Source organism: Rhea pennata, chromosome Z (assembly GCF_028389875.1).
Source record: "Rhea pennata isolate bPtePen1 chromosome Z, bPtePen1.pri, whole genome shotgun sequence".
Classification (NCBI taxonomy): domain Eukaryota; kingdom Metazoa; phylum Chordata; class Aves; order Rheiformes; family Rheidae; genus Rhea; species Rhea pennata.
In genome coordinates, this window is record NC_084702.1 from 26745640 (window position 1) to 26767855 (window position 22216).

General features: G+C 36.4%; 1 protein-coding gene across 1 annotated transcript in view; it reads right to left on the minus strand.

The window, feature by feature from the left end:
- Positions 1-22216, minus strand: part of LOC134153153 (guanine nucleotide-binding protein G(q) subunit alpha) — a 129489-nt gene that overhangs the window by 63262 nt on the left and 44011 nt on the right. Inside the window, exon 2 of the mRNA XM_062599039.1 lies at positions 22031-22215. Within this exon, the coding sequence (XP_062455023.1) occupies positions 22031-22215 (185 nt within the window). The remainder of the gene's footprint in view (positions 1-22030; position 22216) is intronic.

A 22216-nucleotide genomic window follows, 5' to 3' on the forward strand; every position in this document is an offset into this window, starting at 1 on the left:
TTTTCACAGTTCCAGTTACCTGTTATGTATTAATCACACTGAAGGCAGCCAATAAACCTGCACAGCTAAATATAAAGTGTAGGAAAAACATAAAATTATTTAGTATATTAGGGATGCTCTAAGCAACTTTTGAACACAATATTAAAAAACTGCAGGAGTTTTACAATACTAGATCAAATGATCTGTTTCAAACATTGTGGGTTTTTTTTTTTTTTGATCTAAGTTTTCTGAAATATCAGTGGAAGAAGTAATAAAAATGGCCATAAATTCCTTGTTAGAATGAATCCTCTTTTAGCAGGGTAGACGGGTTAGAAATATATGCAAGGTTTTGATGATGGTGGGGAAAAAAGAAGCCTGAAGCAACGCCTACATGTCTTTTTGTAGTTCAGCCCAGGAAACAAGCTGAAGAAACCTGTCAGAACAACACAGTTTGGAATCAACCAATTCTGGAGGCAACTGCAGAATTAAGCTCGTAACAAGAGCCTTTACCGCGGAGGGATTTCTTTTGATAGCGAAAGAGAAATGCCCCAACTCTTAAAACTATGTACAGGCTAACTGGTCTCACTTTGAAGTCTCTGAGGACAAAAGATGCACGATGTCAGCAAACAACCAAAATGAGAGCAACTCTTAATAGGTCATTAAAGATCTTGCAAGAGAACTAGGAGAACTATATAAATGTGAAATAAAGACTTTAAAGATGAGAACTATATTTCTTATTTGACAATGTTTCCTGTATTTCTGATTGTCCTTTTGAGAATATTAGTCAGAATAAGTAACTGTTGAACTCAACTGACACAAAAGTTTATGTTGGAAGTGTGATCACACTTTAGGTTTACTTACAAAAAGAAACATGTTTAATACCAAAGTCTTACTAAACCAACGGAGAGGAAAAATTAGGTATGGTCTTATACTTGATCACATGCTGCTATAACACAAATTATGATCACTTTATTCCTGCAGTCTCTACTCTACCCCCCTATTATTCCTTTCCATTACATACATTGCAATGGAAGTATACATTGCTTCATGTATTTTCCACTGATCTAAGTCTAAGTCTTTCTTCTTTTATTCCAACACTCTGCCCTTAGTCCTCCAAACTCCTGCAGGGTGCTACCTGAACTTGTTGAACAGTTTGTTAGCCTCTATTCAACTTATAAACACTCCAGTTTTCAAAGGTGCATGCAGCTTAAGAATACAGAAAAACAGAAATCTGTTTGGTAAAAGAATCTGTAACTGCTGTGCACCTACTGTGATACTATTACAACAGTATATTTGATATAAAAATTTACTTTGATTTGTTACTGTACTTTAAAGAAAAATTTACAAAGCGTAAGAAACTTACCTAGTCCATCCACCTACGTGTCGAAGATTGTTGTGTCTAAGATCTTTTCCAACTCTTCCTATATTCGAACCTTAAAAATGAGTGGCTTCCAGCACTTCCTTGCAAAATTACTCTACTATCTCCTGAAAAATTGCCTAATCTTCAGAACAAAACAAAAAAAAAAAAACCCCAAGCTCACACCCTAAACTTTCTAAATTACCTTTCAAAGATACAATCTTTACATCTGTTCTAAGACCACTACAGTCCAATTTTAATTTCAAAAATGAAAATACACTGTATCAGAGGTAAGAAGTCTATGTATCTGAAACTATGTCACTTTGTTTAAGAAAGGTTTAGTAAGATTGCTTATATATTCAGTAAGTCTGTTTAAGCAGGTTCACTGTAAATGTGAGCTTTTATGGATTTATGTAATACCTTTCAAGTATTGAAGTAGTCAGAGGGCAATTCTGAACGTATTGGAAATTAATGAAATGCAGTTCAGTATGTCTGTGTTTTAGAACTACTGAGTGCTTATTCATGTTTTGAATCACAGTCAGGCAAAGATACAGGAAAGAAGAGACTTCCTTTCCTCTTGGAGACACACATTCATAACTCATCTAGCAAAGCCTGCAATTTTGGCAAACTGGGAGATGCCTACAGAGGTGCTGGATCCACAAGGGACATTCCTCAGCAGCACAGATCATTGGACCTTTATTTTTTGGTGAAAAAGAAGAGAGGGAAAAAGAAAAGAGAAGAAAGAAGGACAGAGAAGAAGGAAAATTCTAACAAAATAATGCAAGGATAACATTAGCAGGGATACATTTTTTAAAGTTTTTCCCTAGACTACTTCCTGTGCATACCAGCTAACGGGCATACTTCCACATTGATTAAGCACCACAAGACTGACAGTAAAGTCAACTGGAAACAGCAGAGTAATTGTTGTCTAGCTGTTCATTTTCCTTGACCTGTATATATGGTTTGGATCAGCTCGTAGAACGTTCTTTGAAGAAAAATAGAACGCCACTTGTAAAATGTTAGCTCTTGCTAACTCATCCTTCTTTGTTATTTTTAGCATTATAGCAAAGCATAGGCAGATTTGATTTCATTTTTGCTACTGAAGTATATAGACTCTGCTATTTACCTGCAAATCACTATGAGAATAAGATTAATTTTACTACCTTTGCACATACTGAACAACACTCTAACAGCCAGCAAGAGGACATGACGAACAGGTTACTGCATGCATTTCTGTTCCACTGGGGAAGGCACTTCTGGTCATGTAACTATATCAAATTTCAATATTGTATAACACAAGCCTCAAACCTCCTGTGAGACTTCTAATTATAGCCCTCATCCTATTTTTTCCTCATCATTTTAGTTAGCATTTCAGAAAATTACAAGACTACACACTCCATTTATTTCCATGATGCTCAAAATAGTGAGTGACAAGCCAGTTAGTGCATATAACTACTAAAATATAAAAAAGTAAGATATGTAGAAGTCTTCTTTATCCTTTGATTTATATGAGCTAAATATTTTTTTCCCCTAATTTCACAGAATCACGGAATCAGTAAGGTTGGAAGGGACCTCCAGAGATCATCTAGTCCAAACCCCCTGCTCAACAAGGGTCACCTAGAGCATGGTAGACAGGGTTGCAACCAGGCGGGCCTTGAAGATCTCCAGAGAAGGACACTCCACAACCTCTCTGGGCAACCTGATCCAGTGCTCCGACACTCTCCCAGGGAAGAAATTCCCCCTCACGGTCAGGCGGAACTGCCTGTGCTTCAATTTCTGCCCATTGCCTCTTGTCCTGTCACATGGGACAACTGAAAAGAGTTTGTCTCCATCCTCTTGACACCCTCCCTTCAGGTACTTGTACACATTGATAAGATCCCCCCTCGGTCTTCTCTTCCCCAGGCTGAAGAGGCCCAGCTCTCGCAGCCGTTCCTCATAGGGCAAGTGATCCAGCCCTCGGATCATCTTTGTAGCCCTATGCTGGACTCTCTCCAGTAGCTCCATGTCTCTCTTGTACTGGGGAGCCCAGAACTGGATACAGTACTCGAGATGAGGCCTCCCCAGGGCTGCGTAGAGAGCGAATTTCTTGAACATTTACTCATAAAGACCTTAAGCCCTACTACAAGTTACACATGCTATAATATTTGGATATATTGATAAGTAATGTTCCAGTGTAGCAGAAATACTGATTTTTCACTTCAACTGGAGTTAGACTCTAACTTTATTTTCATTGCTACCCTATTCATATAGCACATAGACATGAAAGCATTCCTTGTGCTTTTAATTGGTATCATCTGAGATGATGACACCTTTTCCCTCTCATCACAATAGTGAAATAGTTAGAATCAAGTTAATATGAAATTATTTTAATGCATATAATTTATGATTGACACTGTTTTATCTAATCTGTTCCAAAATTACTTTAACTATAATTATTTAAAGCAGTGTGAAAAAGAGGAATGACTTGCATGAAACAAGTTTGTCAGAATACAGACAATCATTGATAAAGATATTCAAAACAATTTGTATCTTTTCAAGAAGAGTTGCAAATGCTGTAGTATGACATGCTCTTTAAAAAAGTGCCCATGAATACTAATAAAGCAAAACATTATACAACTTCTCAATTTAATAAATGTTAACAAATCAGGATAATCAAGAAACAGTTATGCTCAGAAAGCTGAGACAGACCTTATCCTTTCAGGTAACCATTTTAATACACCTCAGTCATTAATATCATAGTTTTACAGGTACAAAAACAGCTACCCCCTCAAAAAACAAAACAAAACAAGAGATAGTAACAGTGACACCTGAACAGTGTTCAGGTCAGTGTCAGTGCCAACAGAGCCCACTGCCTTCCCCTCCAACTTACTGCCTCTGATGTCAGCCTCACAAGATGAGTCTAGATTCAAGGTGTTCTTCTAATTTCTATAAGGCTCCTAACTTGTTGCTGAAATCAAGAGTCTGAAGTCTAAAAGCTTATTTGAATTTGAAGCAAGTAGAGCTGATACAAAGGCAGATCGAATTTGCCAGCTAAGCGATACGGAGTGGTTAGTGAAGCATCCTCTGCTATGGCATTTACAGTGAACGGAGACCCTGCATGAAGAGAAGCAGTTCCATTGACACTGACAATGTATCAGACACAATTCCACAAACTTGATCTATTGTTAAAATTGAATCAGGGGAACAATGGAAAGTCCATTTCCTCCTTCCTACCCCACCTCCCACCCTGAGAATGACTGTATCTCACAGTTTATGTAACAGCACCAATTTACTGTGGTGAAAACTTGTTAGATTTATAACAAGTATCAGCCACTCCCATAATAACTCCCTTGAGCTGCTTGTTTTGGTTCAGTTTTCAAGGATATTTTATGAATTACTCCAGCTCTAAGTGAAGTACTATTAGGTTGCTAGCCTTCTCCTTTTATATTTACAGAGATAACAAGCATGACTCACATGCACACTAAAATAGTGCTGTCTTCCTGAGTTAGTGGCCAGAAAGCTGAGTTGCTCATGCTGCCATTTCTAGCTCTGTCAAATACCATCAGAAGGAATCCACAAGTTTAGAATCAGCCTCATCACTGTAAGACTTTTCATCAATAGTCACTGAATTAAAAAAAATGTGTTAACTGTATTCTGCTGCAATTGCTTAAGGGAAGTTCTGGAGAACTGTTGTTCTTCTAAATTAGAGCTTTTAAGAAGGAAGAAAATCTAAAATACACTGCCATAGAAAGCCAGTCAGAGACACAAATTCCTTGCTCTGCTGTGGAAACTAAGGAAAGCAAATGGAATACATTCAGCATTTTCTTCTTTTGCAGTTTTGGCAGATAGAAGCCGAACAAGAATCTCTTCAGTCTTTCTCCTTAAACACGTGTGTACACACACACACACACACACACAGACTCACTCACTCACATAAAGGGGTTTTCACCAGTAAGGATGGTCTTCCCTTCTCTTCCTACAGTTGAGCAGGACTGAAGCAGCCATCAGTCACTTTATAATCAAGGGTTAATGTAAAGGAAACACAGCACCGCTGTGACATTAAGAAAACAAAAAGTACTGCCCATTGTGAGTTTCTTTTTTATTATTATTAGTAGTATATTTTATCTAATTGTAACTTTATCTAATTATAACTTTTTTATTTATTTATTTTTTTTTTTGTAATTTTGTTCCCCTGCTATGTCAAAAAGGTATGAAGAGTCTCCAAAGATGATAAAGTCAAAAGGAACTGGTACATGAATGACTGTGACGCAAAAGTTTTGTCAAGCCAGAAAGAGTATGTCTTTGCCAGATAACCAGAAAATGACTTTCTCTTCCCATTTAATTTAGCTACATGCTGCACTGATTCACCATTTATTTTGAGCCTCAGAAGCAACAACAGAAACAACAAAAAAAAGACGCCAACACACTAGAATTATACAATTTACTCAACAATGTTAGTAGATTTAATTCAATCAAGGGCTATAGTAAGTTTTCATTTCACAGTTAAGAGATACAAAAAGCTACGCATGAAATAGACAAGAAAAAAAGGACAAATAGCTATATAGTCTTTCCTTAACAGGACTATGCATCAAATAACATTAGTTATTCCTGGTTTGCCTGCCATCCAAACCTACAGCAGAGGATATTATTCCTGAACCAGTACAGTATTAAAGAAGGACTCCTATAATAAGCTACATCACTGCTGCCCATGCAGACCTAAAAGAGAGAAACAAAACCAAAAAACCCCAATGCCCCGAAATAACACTCCCCTCTGTCATTCCACATGTGCCCTCCTCCCACAAACCCCACTGTTAACAAACATACCTAGAATTTCCTGGTACCTCCCTTAAAAAGAAAAACAGTGTTTCAGCACTTACATCTTTGGAAGAGGAGTAAAATTAATTAGTTCAGTCTTCTTGATTTGAGATGCTAATCCTTCCCCCCTCTTAGATAGCACAAAGAAAAAGAGGAGGGGGAGAGAGAGAGAGAGAGGGAAGAAGCACAAGCACAAGGATCAAACCATTGATCAGAAAGATTAAGGGAAAAAACCACATTTAATACACTGAGTCAAACCAAAGCCAAACAATATTCCACTGTCAAAGACTACACTAAGTGAATTTTAATTAGTTACAAGCGCCAATAGTCTCTGGATATTTGTTCCACCCTAACTTTTCATTTTAATAAACCAGATAAAAGCAGTATCACAATTCTTGTTCCTCACTACCTTAGCAAGAAAAAGCCTCGGGAAAAGGGCAGTATCTTACAAAAATGGTGTTCATCCAGCTCATCAACTGGCTTTAGTCTGAAGCAGAGAACAACTCTTCCTAATTTTAATTGGTACAATATAGTAAATATAGACTAGAGAATGAGACAAATCTGCAAATTTCTTGAAGTGAACAGAGTTCTTGAATTGAGATTTTTTAACTGACACCACTCTGCTTGCTGAGGATTGAAATACCTACTATAACACCAAGCATAAAAAATACTCCTCTCTAAGGAGGAGTCTAGTAAGCCTGGTATTTTGGAAGAGGAAGATAATCAGTTACAGATCCACCCTTTAAATATTTCCAAATATACTGAGCCTGATTATGCAACCTTCATTCATGTTCACGAATCCTTATGTGAATAATCTGGTTTTGAGCAAGTGCTCATCAAGATGATTAAGAGGACAACCACTGGACTCATCATAATTAATGTTGAGTCACGGAAGCCTTCAGGGGAGAAAGAGAAGAAAAACTATGGGCCAAATCTCCTTCAAGTCATACTATAAAGTTCAAAGATTTCCTCAAGTATTTGTTCAAATTACAGTTTTATTTATAAAAAAATTTTTACATGATGGCTTCCACTTGTGAAGCAAGCCTGAAGGGACAATGATGTCAACGGGCAGTCTGCCTGCAGAGAACCCATAAGCCCTAATGTTGTAAATTACAATATTAACTACGTCTTTCATCTTCATTTTTTTGTTGCAGTAAATGAATAGGAAAGCCTTTGACCATCCCTTTCTAATCTGAAGTACTGGGGCTTCTGGGTGAATGGCTAAATACTTCTCAACTGCCAGGAATAAATCCTGTAACAGAAAATTAGTAAGAATATCAGAGGCAAACGGGTTCCTGTGCAAGAAAGAGCTCTGGCATAAACTATCCCTTCCTTTCAACTGCATGAAACTCATGCAGCTGAATCACAAAAAAATGGATTCAGGCGCTCATGGGGTGGTGGTTAATACAGCCCCTCATAAGCAAAAGTAGGTAGATGCAGATTAAATATGTAAGAATTGGGTGATTCTTCGGCTGACTGTTTTTCCCAGCAAGCAGCAGTAAATGGTGCTTGCCCTGCAGACCCCACCCTGTCAGAATATCAAACTGAACTGACCTATGGACTATAGATTACATTTGTATGACTGTACTATCTGTATGTAAGTCACATGCTCTATCCATACATACTACGCACCAGCCCTGACAACATAGACAGGGTGGAGGAAAATGAGTCAGCCTCTTTCTACCCAAGTTAGGCGGTGGTGCAATTAAAAGGAAGTATCTTCTCAGCACGCTCACTGCACTCTCACTGTCCATCTATCAGGCACAAATCCACTTCTGGTTAGCAGAATTCAATTAAGAGAGCTGGAAAAGAAGTTTTGTCTTCCCAGTAGTTAAATTCAGTTGACTTCCATTCAGTTGTAAAATCTCTCCCTTTGTTGTCATATTATTTAAACTGTGATAATGGAAGGTTAAAAATGAAGACTTAAAAAGAGGAGAAGGGGAAGTAAGGCAGGGAAAAAAGGAGCACGATGAGGGAAAGCATTAGCATTTATTTATTACAAATTCAGTATGGGCAATCCAGAAATTTCCAAAATTAGGACTCATTTGTGAGAGCTTATCACAGAAGACAGGTATTCTAACCTTAAAAAAATTAAAGAGGAGCATCACCAAAAGTAAAATTAGCAGCTCAGTTATGAGGCCCTTCACTGAATCCATCTCCAGAAATAAAAATGTTGACATCAAAGGAACAATGTAAAGCTTCTCTTTGGATCTACGAACTGTTAGTAAAATTAGCAAGCTGTTAAAAAAGCTTTAAAATGCTGTCAGAAACATTTTGGTAGAGAATGGAAACTTTCTTTTGAATCATTTAAGTGAACTGATGCCAGAAGAGGCAGTATTAATTTCATCATATTAAAGGGAAGTTCCTGCAGTCTGTCTTTTGATTCTTCAGAGAAAAACTGCATTTGTGAAGTTAGCATCTCTATTCCTGTTTTTGATATCACCACTATTAAAATAGGAAGTATTTCAGAAGTTCTTTATAAATAGTCTTACTTACAAGTTGAATTACATTTAAGCCACTACTGTTTTATGTCCAGTATATGAAATTTCACTTCCTAAAAGCAACTTTGCCACCAAGTTGCAAAAAAAGTTAACTCCCTGACAATGTGTGAGATTCCAGTTAAGAGACTAATGAACGTAAAAATATTTCTAGAGAGAGGTAACCATTTACACTTTCAATCTCAAAATGCAGATGAAATTGTACAATATTTCTTTGCTTCTACATATTAAACGGAAAACTCTTAAACAAATCAAGTCTGAAAGAAATGAGACTTGGCAGTAAAACTTTATTTGGTTATGTTACCAGCAAGTATATTGCTTTCTGTTTTACTCCAGGGAAAATAGTTTGCTCATTGCCTTAACCACTAGAAGTCATATTTAATTACCTGCAATATCTAAGAAGTCAGTGAATAAACGTACATGAAGAATTACCCCTTCCCCTCCTGCCTCCTCCTCCCTCCCCCCAAAAAAGTGTCTGGTGTTACCTAACAGATATTCTCTAGAATGCTTTATTGCTGCATGTGAGGGCAGAGGTCAAATCCAGAAATCTGGACAGTAGGGGAAAAGAGAGACAAGGTAGTGAGTGATACATCATCTTTATACCTTCCTGACTGTTAAAGCTTTTAGCTTCAGGCATTACTCCAGTTCAAGCTATAGCATCATCAGTCTTCATCAGCTGCTAATCAATCTCGTGGATACTACTCTGCTTCTCCCACTCATCAGAGCTCACAGTGATTTAACCACACCTCCATATACTTAAAAGATGAATACTGCACGGGACTGGAGGCAAGCATGGCAATCCAGAGGTTGGGAGTGGGCAGCATGTAGCCCAAAATTCTGCAACTGGCTGTCTGAACCAACTCCGGTGCATGCTGAGTGTGTATTTTTGTATACCACGGTGGCACAAGGCACTGAGCCACAAATACAGGATTCCACATGATTTACTTTTGCAATCATACAGGTTTTGAAGCAACCTCAAACTAGCATGATTAACACTTTGGTACAATAATGTTATAAAGGGAAGAAATAATTTTCTTTTATATGTAAGTGAAAAAAGGGGAAAGAAAAAGAGAGACAATTGTCATGTTCAAATTAATTTGCTTAAAGTTTTGTATCTTTAGAGTAAACAACAGTAATGTGATTTTAAATGTTGTGGGATCAAACCCAAGATCCATATTTAGGTTCTTAGATATGCTGCACTGAGGTACTTATTGGCAGCTAAGCTAGCCATTGAAATTAATTAAATTAAGCAAGTAAAACAAATTAAGGGATTACTACAGATATTTAGATTGGATTCCCAGATTTAACAAGCATATTCAGCAATTCCAGCAAAATTGTCCTTCTTGTGGCCACATAACGAGTCAATGACAGAGAGAGGGATTGAACACAGGATCCCTACAACAGCCCACCATAGCTCATTTACACTGATAAGAGGATCTAGCTCCAAAGAGACTTTCTAGCTCATGGTAATCCATGTGCTGGGCAGGCTACTCCCCATTCATGACTCTGCACTGTAAATCAAACAAGGGATTATTTTGAGACAGCTCCTCTCAAAGACGCTACAGCAAGTGGGGCAAGGGGTGCAGAGCTGAGGAAGTGGACGGAGCCACAGTCCAGCACTCTAGAGCATGAACAAGAGAAGCGTGACATGAATAGTTTCCGGATTCCAAACACTCTTCTTCATTTTAAAGTCTATGTATTAATACTTCAGCACTACCCATTGGTTGCTAACAGCACTGGGCTGCTGCTTAGCTGGATACTGTAAAAACATACAACACAGCACAAAGTAACACTCAAAATGCAAGAATCTATAAAAACAGAAGAAACATTTTAAAGTGTGCAAGCCTGTCCCTTATTCTACAACTGGTTGTGCTGAGAAAAAAATTCTATACGCTGCAGAAGAAAATGCTTTGCCCAGTAACTGATTTTATTTATAAACTATAACAGTGCTGGCATCAGTAACATATCATAACAGCGAAGGTTTATCCTCGTTACTTTCATAACATTCATCTGCTGATGCACTGAGGCATAATTAGGAGATTGAGATGAATACAGATGTCTGTATTTTGGGTGTGGTAGGGTTCTGGTTAAGCACATTTTATTCAGCCTTTCAAAGTATCTATGAACTCTAGTTTCTGAGTCAAAATTACTTCATGGTAAAAGCACGCATTACATTTTTGCTTCTCATAAGAGGAGATACTGTACCTTCTTTACAGTATCTCATAAAAGAGATGTTTTGCATTTTGTGCAAAACCACTAACTATGTACCTAAACTTATGACACTATTTTCTGTTTGTTTCCACAGTCATTTAGAGTGGATATTTTTAATAACCACTGTATTACAATTTTTTGGAACTCTGCAGCTGGTATAACCCTCTCTCTGTGGGGCTTATATAATGGAGTGTTTCCAAAAGCTCCCATGAGTGTTTGGAAATTCTACTAAATCAGAAAGACTCTATTTCAAAGCTACCTCAACCTCATTTTGTCCACCTATATGAAGCTATGTCAAAGCACGACACCGTGAGCTAAATTCTATGATCCATACTGCTGAGGAAAATTAAGATTCTCCTCAGAAACTTGAATTTCAAAAATACTGAATGTTCTATAGGAATAGAGGAACTAGGTAAAAAGCAGCAGTCTAACAGGTCTTGTTTTACTCATCTTACACTGTTACATACATCTTACATCGAAAACACTCAGAGCAAGATACAATTGCACAAGATCAGACACAGAGAATAACCAACGTGACTTTTCTTTTTATAAAAAAAACAAACAAACAAAAACACCCCACCAACACCACCCTAATACAATGAAAGAGATCTAATTGCCAAATTCAGTATGTCCAAAAAAAAGGTGTTAAGGGGAAAAAAAAAGCTTATTTAGCAACCTGCTGAGAAATAGCTATCTCGTGTTTAAAGAATAATGACTTAACAAGAGCATCTAAATACTGGAGAAGCATTACTAACAAAACTATCTTCAGAGATTAACCCTTACCTTTAAAGTACGTTCTTAACAATTCAGCCTACATCTCGGTTCTATCATTCCCTTTATACCAATACACACATTTCCTCCAAATCTTTTCCAAAGTATATTTATTTAAATTTCCTTTCACTGGAATAGCTTCAAATGGGAAATCTAATATCCATTCCTCTCCCAAGAGGAAAGAAACCTACAATCTAATTCTCATGTAGTTCAGCCCCAGTAATGCAGGACACAATGAAAAATTACATTACGGTGTTGAATTGCCATAATTTGATTCTATATTATGTTGACAAAGCTTCTGCAGCCAGTGTCTGTTTCAGTATACCCAGACAGTTACAACATCTGCTTGGCATGCATTCACAAAAGGCTGTTTTCTACTGTATATCCTAGTCAATAGTTGGCAGAAATTAAAAAACAAACCAATCAACCAAAAAAAAAACTGGATCACAGAAATGCACCCCCCAGTGCAGATTAAGAGAGTAGTTCTCTGACTAGGACTGATTTCAAAGAAGAATATTAAAAATATTGTCACTGCAGTCTTTTTATTTGTCAGATGGGTAAAATATCACCCACACTGCTGATTCATACGGTATCATCACAGAGCAGTACACAGGAAGCTCTACAGGAAGACCACAGAAGATGATGAGTGTCCAAAAACGGACAGATAGGCAAAGACACATGAGTGAGAACACACACACACACACACCACTGGAACCAGGAAACAACAGCGCTAGCTATCCAGCTCCTGCTTCTCTTAGCACTTAAACTGCATCCTATAAATTGACTTCTTTAAAATGCGAATTTGTTTTCTGAGAGAGAGATAAGGAAAAATATCTCTATTTTTTCATGGGAGGGAGCTGCTTTTGCAAACATTTTGCAGTGACAACGCAGTGAATGACCACCCTGCTCCGGCAAGGGCAGCCGGGGCATATCATTGTTTATCACACAAGAAGGATGTGAGCTACAAGGATGTACTGTCACGCCCTTCTCCGATTAGAATGATTTTATTTATAAATATTGCCTTGCTGAAGAACTTCTTGTTTTAAATGAGGCCTTTCACAATTAGCCTAATAATAAGGCCGCAAGATTTGTTTTCCTGATCACTGGCACAACAACTAGCCATAGATGAAGCTAAAAAATTCCAAGACTCCATTTGGAAAAAATGCTATTAGAGATTTAGATTCTGTCAGCTGGCAAACTTGGTTCACAAGCAGTGAATCTACTATACACAACACAGGATCATTACACAAATTGAGAAGCAACATGCTTCTATAACTAACATGTTCATACAAGCAGACACATTCTCTCCAAACCTCACAATGGTCCTTAGAAACCTCCTGCAGGCTCTCTCTTCACCCTTTCATAAACGCCTCACTTAGTCTCATTGCACAACAGACTCCTTAGCATCCCCTGAAAAAAAATCTGTTCATTCATGTATCCCTTCATTTCCTCATGGATACCCTTAAATATCTTCCCCTAAAAGCAAATTTGCATGCCCAGATAAGTTACTCCAACCTTCTCCTCTATAAAACTCCATTTTATACTCTGTACAATACACTATGTTTCAAACACTCTTCATATCTTTTAGTGATGTCTTAGTCCAGTACTGATGGCACCCACATTATTAGCACAGAACCAGTTAACCTTTCTTAGCTACAGAAGAGCTGCTTTACAAACCAGTTATGAAGCAGTAGGTGGGGGGGGGGGAGGGAAAAAAAAACAGCCTTTTTTAAGGAGAGAATAAATGCTGAAGTTTTCTTCCCCAAATTGTTACTGCATATCTAAATTAAAAGCTCCACAAAGTATCTTTGAAAAATGCCACCACATTTTATTCTTCTTTTGCCCTTCTTATTTTTATTTGCAAACCACTGACTGCAAGAAAATTTATAATACCCAGTATACTTTTGCAGTCTTTTGAGTGGTTTTATTTTCAATCCTTTATTTCACTGTTTTAACTTTTCAAAGGTCAAGGCAGTATTGAAAAGTTCCAGAGGGAATGAAAAACGAAAGGAGGAAAAGAACCAAAGGAAGCCTAGAAAGTTCTAGCTTTATGAAAAAAAAAAAGAAATGGAAACCTTACCGCAAAAGAGTTCTGCTTTCTGAAGTCTTTTTTTCAACCCAGAGTTTGAATGAAACCAGCTTTAAAAAAAATGCATAGGAGCACCAAAGGAAACATACAAAAACATTTAGAAACAAGTTTTTCAAAACAAACAGAAATCTTCCATCCCACCAGACATGCAAGCATACATACACAATTTTATCTGATTACGTGGTTTTGTGAATGACATTAAAAAAAAAACATATTTCAGAAACTTAAAATTACACAAGAACTGTCCTATTTGGATAGGGCCTTTAAGAAGTAAGTTTAGCTTTCAGATGCTGGTATGATGGATTATTTTGGTCTCAGTTTTATTATCAAATGATATATGAACATATGATGTTTTGGTTTAGACACAGAAATTGAATGTTTCATGGACTATCATCATACTTCTTACCCTAATATAAATCAGTGACAGTAAAAAACAAAACAAAAAAAAAACAAACTTCCAATCCAAACTATACATTCATTTCCTAAAAAAGTGGATGAACAACTTATACTGCATTTGCATCTACACTCAGCAATTGTGCAGCATGCTGTAGACAAGTTCTGTTATGTCAGAACACCTGTTAGAATACTTACATGGGGCACAAATCCTGTTCCTACTCAATTGGAACTTGCCACAATAGTCTGAGAGATTACTTAGTGAACCCTTCAGGTGTAAAAATTATTAAATGTCTGTTCAGTACTCAGCAGATTCTTATTTTAAATGATCCTTGGATGATCCTAGGATAATTGGTGCTACCATGTTTCTCCAGTTTCAAGCACATAATTGAGCAAAAATAACAGTAAAGAATGAAGTACGGGACTACCTCAAAAATAATCCTAATTGAATAAACAGACTAATACAAGCACAGACGTAAAAGTGTGCTGATTTCTACTTTACTCTAAACCTCACTACTTTTACATTTTAGAAAGGTAAAATGACATAGTGCAACCCTAGAGATGGTAGAGTTATAAACACAAGTTTGCAACCAAACTTTCAAAGGTCGAGATACTCCAGAAAAGTATGACCAAAATTAGAGTCCAATATTAGTAATTTTGATCTCAATATTTTAGCTTATTTAGATGAACAGAAACACAAACATCAAAATGGCCATAAGGTGGTACAACTGGCACTGCAAGGACAACCACAAGATTTCCCAGGGTTACAAGCCACTGTGTTAATCATTCTCGCCCATGGTACGTCCCACTCTTTCTCCATTCCGCATATGATGTACCAGAGTCCAGAAGAGAAGTAGGCATGCCAAGGCCTTTTTATGCTTCAGTAATAAGACACTCTCTTATCCAACCTGCACAAGTGGCAGCACATGGTTCACTGGTCCAAAATATAGCTCAACAAGAACTGGAGGCAAGGTGCAAAGAACATCTTCATGCACCACAAGCACTTACTTATCTAGTTGTACAACCAACAATATAGACAGTATATGTTTTCAAACCAATGATCGTATTTCAAAATCAATAAATAAAGATTTAAATATACAGGAACACCTTCAAACAAACTACTTTGTACATAATCCACATTCTGAAAGTTTCATAGAAACACTCCACACTTGTAAAACCCGTATAGCAATTTACTCTTACACTGTATCTATGAATGAGCTTAACTAATTAAGGAGGTAAATTTTAATTCTGCCTTATACATGAAGAAAAATGAAAAGCTATGAACATAAAACAACCTCAATTAGCATGAGAAAATCTTAATTGTAAGCAGCTTTTGCAAAGTATTACTTGCCCAGGCCAATGTACACACATTGTGAATTCTCACAAATGATAGAGACTAAGAAAATTAAGAGCCACATGAGAATTAGCAAAGTGTAGGAAGGGATTAAAAGCTATTCAACTTGATACTAGCCTCTAACCTCTGCTTTGTCAGACCTGAGACTGTTCACGGAAGTGACTTGCTCCAAACAAATGATTTTCCTACTTACCCAGTATCCTAGTTCCACCACAATATAACCTACAGAAACCAGTCAAGAGGGTTGACTTGCTCCTAACAAATGATTTTCCTGTTTACCGAGTATCTTAGTTCCACTGCAATATAAGCTACAGAAACCAGTCAAGACAATTTGATATATATACTTTTTTGTCAAAGTTGCAGCATGAGGAAAAGTCTTCTGTTTTGATTCTGGAAAGAGGGTTGTCAAAAAGAAATTCAAGCATAACATCAATCAAGTCATGCTTGGATTTTCCTCTCACAATCTCATTTTCCAGAACCAAAACACTGCACCTTTCACAGAATCACAGAATGGTTGAAGTCGGATGGGACCTCTGGAGATCATCTAGTCCAACCCCTCCGGGTTCTTTTCATAAAAGTTAATAATCTAAAGTTATTTCAGGATAATCTAAACACATCTCTGGTACTAATGATTATTCTTAAATAATTAAGAAGCTATTACTGTTAAACATATTACTCTATTAAAATATATGCAGTTATATATTTTATATATATTATCTGTATGTGTGTGTGTGTGTGTGTGTGTGTGTATATATATATAAAATTACTTTATATATAACTCTCTTGTAAATAACGTAAGGCAATAGAATCGTTCCAATAGCACAAAAGCTCATTCATTACCTTAAAATAAACTCCAAACACCTAATGCACACAAATGTTGCCCTGAGAGTGTTTCAAGTTCTTATGTTTCCTTTCAAACAACACAATGCGTTCTCTAAGCAAAATAACTACTCAACAAACATATCTGAAGCAAAATAGAATAGCTATAAAAAAGAAACAAAGAATGCTAGAAGCCTGCTTTCCTATAGTTGTGGTCCTTTAGCTACTGTATAAGCAATTATAATGCTTTACTTACAGATTCCTATTTTATCACCTGCCATTCACCACACTAGCAGAAGCAGTGAAATGGTGGAAATGGAAAGATAAAACATGAACATCACATCCCACGTATGTGCTTTTGTATACTTATCACTTTCCATTAGCATAGGTCAGTTAATCACTTAAAATCTTTTATTTAGAAAATAAAGAGTTTCTTTTAAAAAGCATGAAGGACGGAATCTTATCGCACTGCAAAAAGTAGCTAACACTGAGTTGTCAAATGCATGTCTATAATATCCTGTAGTTGGCACACTTATTCCCTAACCAAGGTCCTAGTCCTTTCAAAATTAATTGTAAGCACATGCATAAGCCTAAACATGTACTTGATCTTTTGGGGATTGTGGAGGTTCTAAAATGTAAACATTTAAGTTTGCAGAACTGAAATTAAGACAGTCTCCTCAATTATATTCATGAAATTACTTAAGAATATTTATTTGAATAATTGTATGTTTATTTTCAAGAAAAGTATTTTCAACCCATCACGAGAATACACAATCTTGCTAGTCTACTTTACCTCTGATACACAGTAATTTTTCCTACCTTTGGAAAAGCACACAAAACTCTCTTTCATTGAGATAAACTATGAAAAAGTAATGCATAAAGTACAGAGGAAGCAACGAGTTTTCAAATTCATTGAGGCAATAGATTCAAACCCAAGAGGCCTCTGCTCTAATCAAAGGGCAAATAAATGAGGGAAGATAATTGAACTGGTAGAAGGCAGCTAGGACTCAAGTCACTATACAGTTGAAAGAATTTTTTTAAAAAATTTCACTTGGATATAAAGATAAAGGAAAACAACTGAGAGCAGATTAAGTATGTGAAGATTGGATGAGGTCACAGGATAAGGCTGGAGAGAGAAAGATGCCAGAGAGAAAGGCTGGGCCTGAGAAGAGTGACTGACTGGCAACAAAATACTATTAAAAAAAGAAGAAAAGCAGCTGAGGAGGCAGTGAGATCTCCATGGGACCGTGCAAGTCTTTACCAACATCTCTGTGAAGCACTGAGGAAGAAACTGTTCATGGTTTTACTGGAGTCCTAAAGCTCCAGTAAAAAAAGACAGCTCTTAAAGCTGTTGAGGAGCCAATGTTTACCTCACATCAAGGCTCCTGAAAATCAATAAATAAGTAACATAACATAACACAAAATATATATAATATTCACATAAAGGAATTGAAGACATGTTGTTAATTGATTACGATACTTTAAATCTTACTACACTCTTTTGCACATTGACTGGCTTTTAGGCAATCTATTTCTTGCCAGAAAATTGCATTTAGAGCTTCACAGACTTAGAAGCATTTAACTGTCTGCATGTTTCCACTTATTGGATAATTTTTCGTTATTCTTGTGTGCCTAGGGGAGGACATCTGAGGATATGCTGAATACTAACTAACAATACTAGTATAAATCCTCTTTTCCTACAACCTGCTTTTAAACACTGTACTTCGGATCTGAGACACTGAAGAATAATGTTTGTGCAGATGGCACAGGTAAGGCTTCTCCACCTGCTTGAAGAGCCACTTTATTATCTGCGTTCTAAGCCAATAGCTATTCTTCAGCATTTTGTCTCAACATCCCAAGAGTATCCTTCTTTATTAAAAAAATCCAGAAATCCCACACATTTTGCATCATCTGAAAGTCAGAGAACCTTGCACTGTTTGCACATGGCTGCTCAGGATTGAATCCTTCATACTCTTTGCAGATGAAGAGAGGTATATCAGCTAGGCCCTTTTTTTCCCAACATATATTTATTTGATATGAAATTTTACAGAGGAGGTCAAAGAAATTTAAGACTCCTGTTTTCTTACTTTAGAATTTATGTCATCTGACATCCACACCTGCTGCTGACTTCTTACTATTGTCTGTATTTTTATTTGGATGTTATAGGGGACTAAGAAGAAACAAGCTTTCAATGAGGTAAATTCAGCCTTGAAGATAATGTTAGTAGGACTGCAGACTTCAAAAACATTTCCTATACTGGCTTATATCCATTTAAAAACTTTCCTTATAGGGAATAGGTGTAAATATGGAAATGACTTCTACTGTGGAACCATTCTATGAAGCTTATAGCTAGCAAACTTCTTGATTTACAATAAGACTCACTTTTACATTTTCAGCCTCTTTAACAATTTTCTTCTAGCCTGTTCTGTTAATGTGTTACTCATATTAGGTATCTTGTTATGAATATTTAAGAAGTCTCACAGGAAATTATGGGCATGGGATTCAAGTAAGATTTCCTGACTGTTAATCACTACTGAGCGACATCTTCCTGGTAGTCTCTCCGCTGGAGGAGACAACTTGTCTTCAGGAAACGAATTGAAAGAGAACAGTAACTGTGATGGTAGTTATTTAGTACAGTAGCAGATTTGTTTCATAGAACTGCTGTAACAATGGGAGAGAAATATAAAAAGCCTTCCAGGTACAGTCCCCAGGTATAGTCCCCACTTTCAGCAATAGTAGACATGTAAAACAGATTAAAAAAGGAGCAATAAGGACTATATTATTTGAAACAATGGCTTCTAAGCCACTCTAAAGATTTTCTTAAAAAATAAATCTATTTTATTTTAAATAGATAAATAGATATAATAAATATATTTTAGATTTTTAAAATGTGAATTTAAATGTCTATACTTGCCCTGACCTACTGTACACCCACAAAAATTTTGCAAAGACCAGCAATTTTAGTAATTGATTATACAATTTCTACGTGTAACTAAGGCTCTTCTGTATTTGCTAGAATGTTTTTCACTCTAAAACTCAAGATGTATATAAAGACTTCACAACTTCTACTTAAAAAATAAGTAACGGAAACACAGTAACATTAACCCAAAAGGAAACTACAACCCAATCCATTAGCCACCATTTCCTATGACAGACAAATTCCTAAGAGAAGGGACCATGCTGACTCTTTATCTTAAACTTCAGTAGAGCTCATATTCTACGGTTTAACAGGAGAAATGTCTTGCCTGATACAATGCCCTAGCATCGAGACACTAAATTCTAACACCAATTTTTGACAACATTTCAAATTTCAGAAGCATTCAGAGATTAAAAATACTCCAATTTTGCTCTTAACTAAAGTTAAGAAAACAAAACAGTAAGACAAAAACATTTCTATTGTGACCTCAAAAACTAACCCTGAGCATGAAGACTTTGATTAAAAAAAAAAAAAAAAGAAAAAGAAAGGGGGACACTACCATTATTTGTTTAGACTCAGTCACATCAATATCAGCTTGAGCTGTAGTTTTCTAAACTACTGTGGAAAACAAATACTGTGCTAAAAATACACTGTTACTCAAACTTTGAGATATTCTTGCCAGAGCTAGAATTTCCTGATAGGAGATTCAAATTAATAGGAAGTGCCCTTCCTGTGTTTTCTAGGCTGCTAGGCTAATGAGTTTGTTTTCAACAGACTTTTTTTTTAAAAAAAGTTTACCGCTTTAAAGTGACCTTGTATACAAAGCATAAAAGTAGTCTTCAGTACTTTGGAATGACTGTGGAACAAGTTTATTTTCCACTCTATTTCTGGATGGACTTTTTAAAGGAATTGTGTCATTTGGTGAGTTTGATTTTATTCTACATGTAACCCTGTTAAAACTGGTGGGAATGCTTGTGAAATAGTTGAGTACAAAGATAAACTCTTACTTTCAGGAAAGTTATTCTTGCACAGAAAAAGTGCACAGCTTTAACTGGATAGGTCTCGCCATGTCCACACAGCTATGCCACATCTTACTAACTTGCTTCAACTACATAAAAACATTCTGTATAAATTCAATACTCAGAATTTGAACAGTAACTATAGAACATATACTCTCTAGTACAAAACAAACAAACAAAAATCTTGATTTATAAGTAGGACTTCTGGATACTACAGCAAAATAGCAATCAAAACCAGTTTTGAAGGAAAACGTGCTTCACAATCAGCTTTTCAAGTATGTTAACAAACTGAGTGCTCTATACCTCTATACATAGCAAAAATGTGGAGCTAGTAGGCTGAAATACACACATAAATACACTTCTTAAAAAATAAATACAAATTATTTTGATTTTTATTTCTGAGGGACAAAGGGAAATTATACAGTTCCAGCACTCAATCATACTAGGAAGAACATTCTCTTTTATTATTTAAGACAAGTTTTTCTAACTTTTAATGTCCTTACAACAAGAAACCCCCAAAACCTAGAACAACACCCACATTAAAGAAGGTTTTTAACAATATGAATTTTGACAGTAGGATCTGCCTAATTTCCCACCGCATAAACGCAGGCTCACGCAAGATTCTTTTGTTACTGCACCATTATGTCATCAACAAAGTGACGACCAGCTGCAGTGACTCTGGTGAACCTGAATGGAGAAAAAAAGTGTTTTTTGCTTGGTAATAAGCCTTACCTTTCCTACTTTTAAATAAGATACCTTAAAACACATACTGCAGTTCAATTTTAATCATTAATCTTCATATTTAAGCACAGAAGACTTCTACCCTAACACTAATGTATTACATCCTCCTTTTCCCGGTTAATGGAAGCTTATTTATTGCAAATTTCACTGTTCTTTGATAGTTTCTAACATTTAAATAAATAGAATATAAGTAATCCAGCAGACTAAGTATCCTTTTCATCCAAGATTACTAAAAAATAACTAAATCCCCTTTCACAAGATTCAAAGAAAGGTGAACCTTCTACTCATTACAGAACGTAACCTGCCTGATATAGTTACTGATAATGAATCAACTGCAAAAATCAGGACCATTCTCAAACAAAAGATGTTCCACTCCTGTGGCAAAGAGTGGGAGATACAGCCATCTAATTCTGTGCCTACCTATGTAATAAACCTCCTTTCTATTCAAGTAAATATTAAGCATTTCACTTTCCTTCATGGAATGCTTAAAATATTTTTTCTTTAAAAAAAGCAAATATAAAAAAAAATGGAAAGAAGTCAGGCTTGTCAAAGATAAACCTTAGAAATGCTTTAAATGTATTTTCCTTCTCTTACATTTCAGTTATGTCATAAGACTCAAATGAATTTGCTTCTCCTAAGGCCTTGTGTCAAATTTTATTTCACGATATGCTCACACACAAGCAGATATCCCCATGTATTTTTCAATTAATTTGAACTTTCCCTCAAGTCGTATTAATGGCAAACCTTAAGAACCACTGGTAAAGACAAGAATAGTCTAATTGTGCTCTGGCTATAACATGGGCTGGCAGGGAAGGAAAAGAGATGACTAAAGCCATAGGCAAACATGAGACTGCCCTTAATTTTCTTCCCTTGACAAATCCCACAGACATATTGTTAAGAGGAGTTCTCTCGTCTCCTCCATTTTGTCACGGCAGTGCAAAGGGTAGAGGGCTGGAAGAAACGTTTTTCTTTTAAACCTTAAATACAGCTTAAGTTATATGCCATGTATAGCTTTTAGACACTCTCCACAAATTCCCTAGAGATAAAAAGAGGAAGAGCTTCAGCCATGGAAATAAACAAAAACTCACCTTATTGTGTTCATACTTGTATGGGATTTTGAGGGTATCCATCGCTCTGATCATGGCCTGCATTGCTGTAAATATATTCTGGTACACCAGTTTTGTAAAGCCCCTTTTGTCTTCATCAGAGTAACCTGATCCATGGATGATTCTCATCTGTTTGATGAATGTGCTTTTGCCACTCTCTCCTGTGCC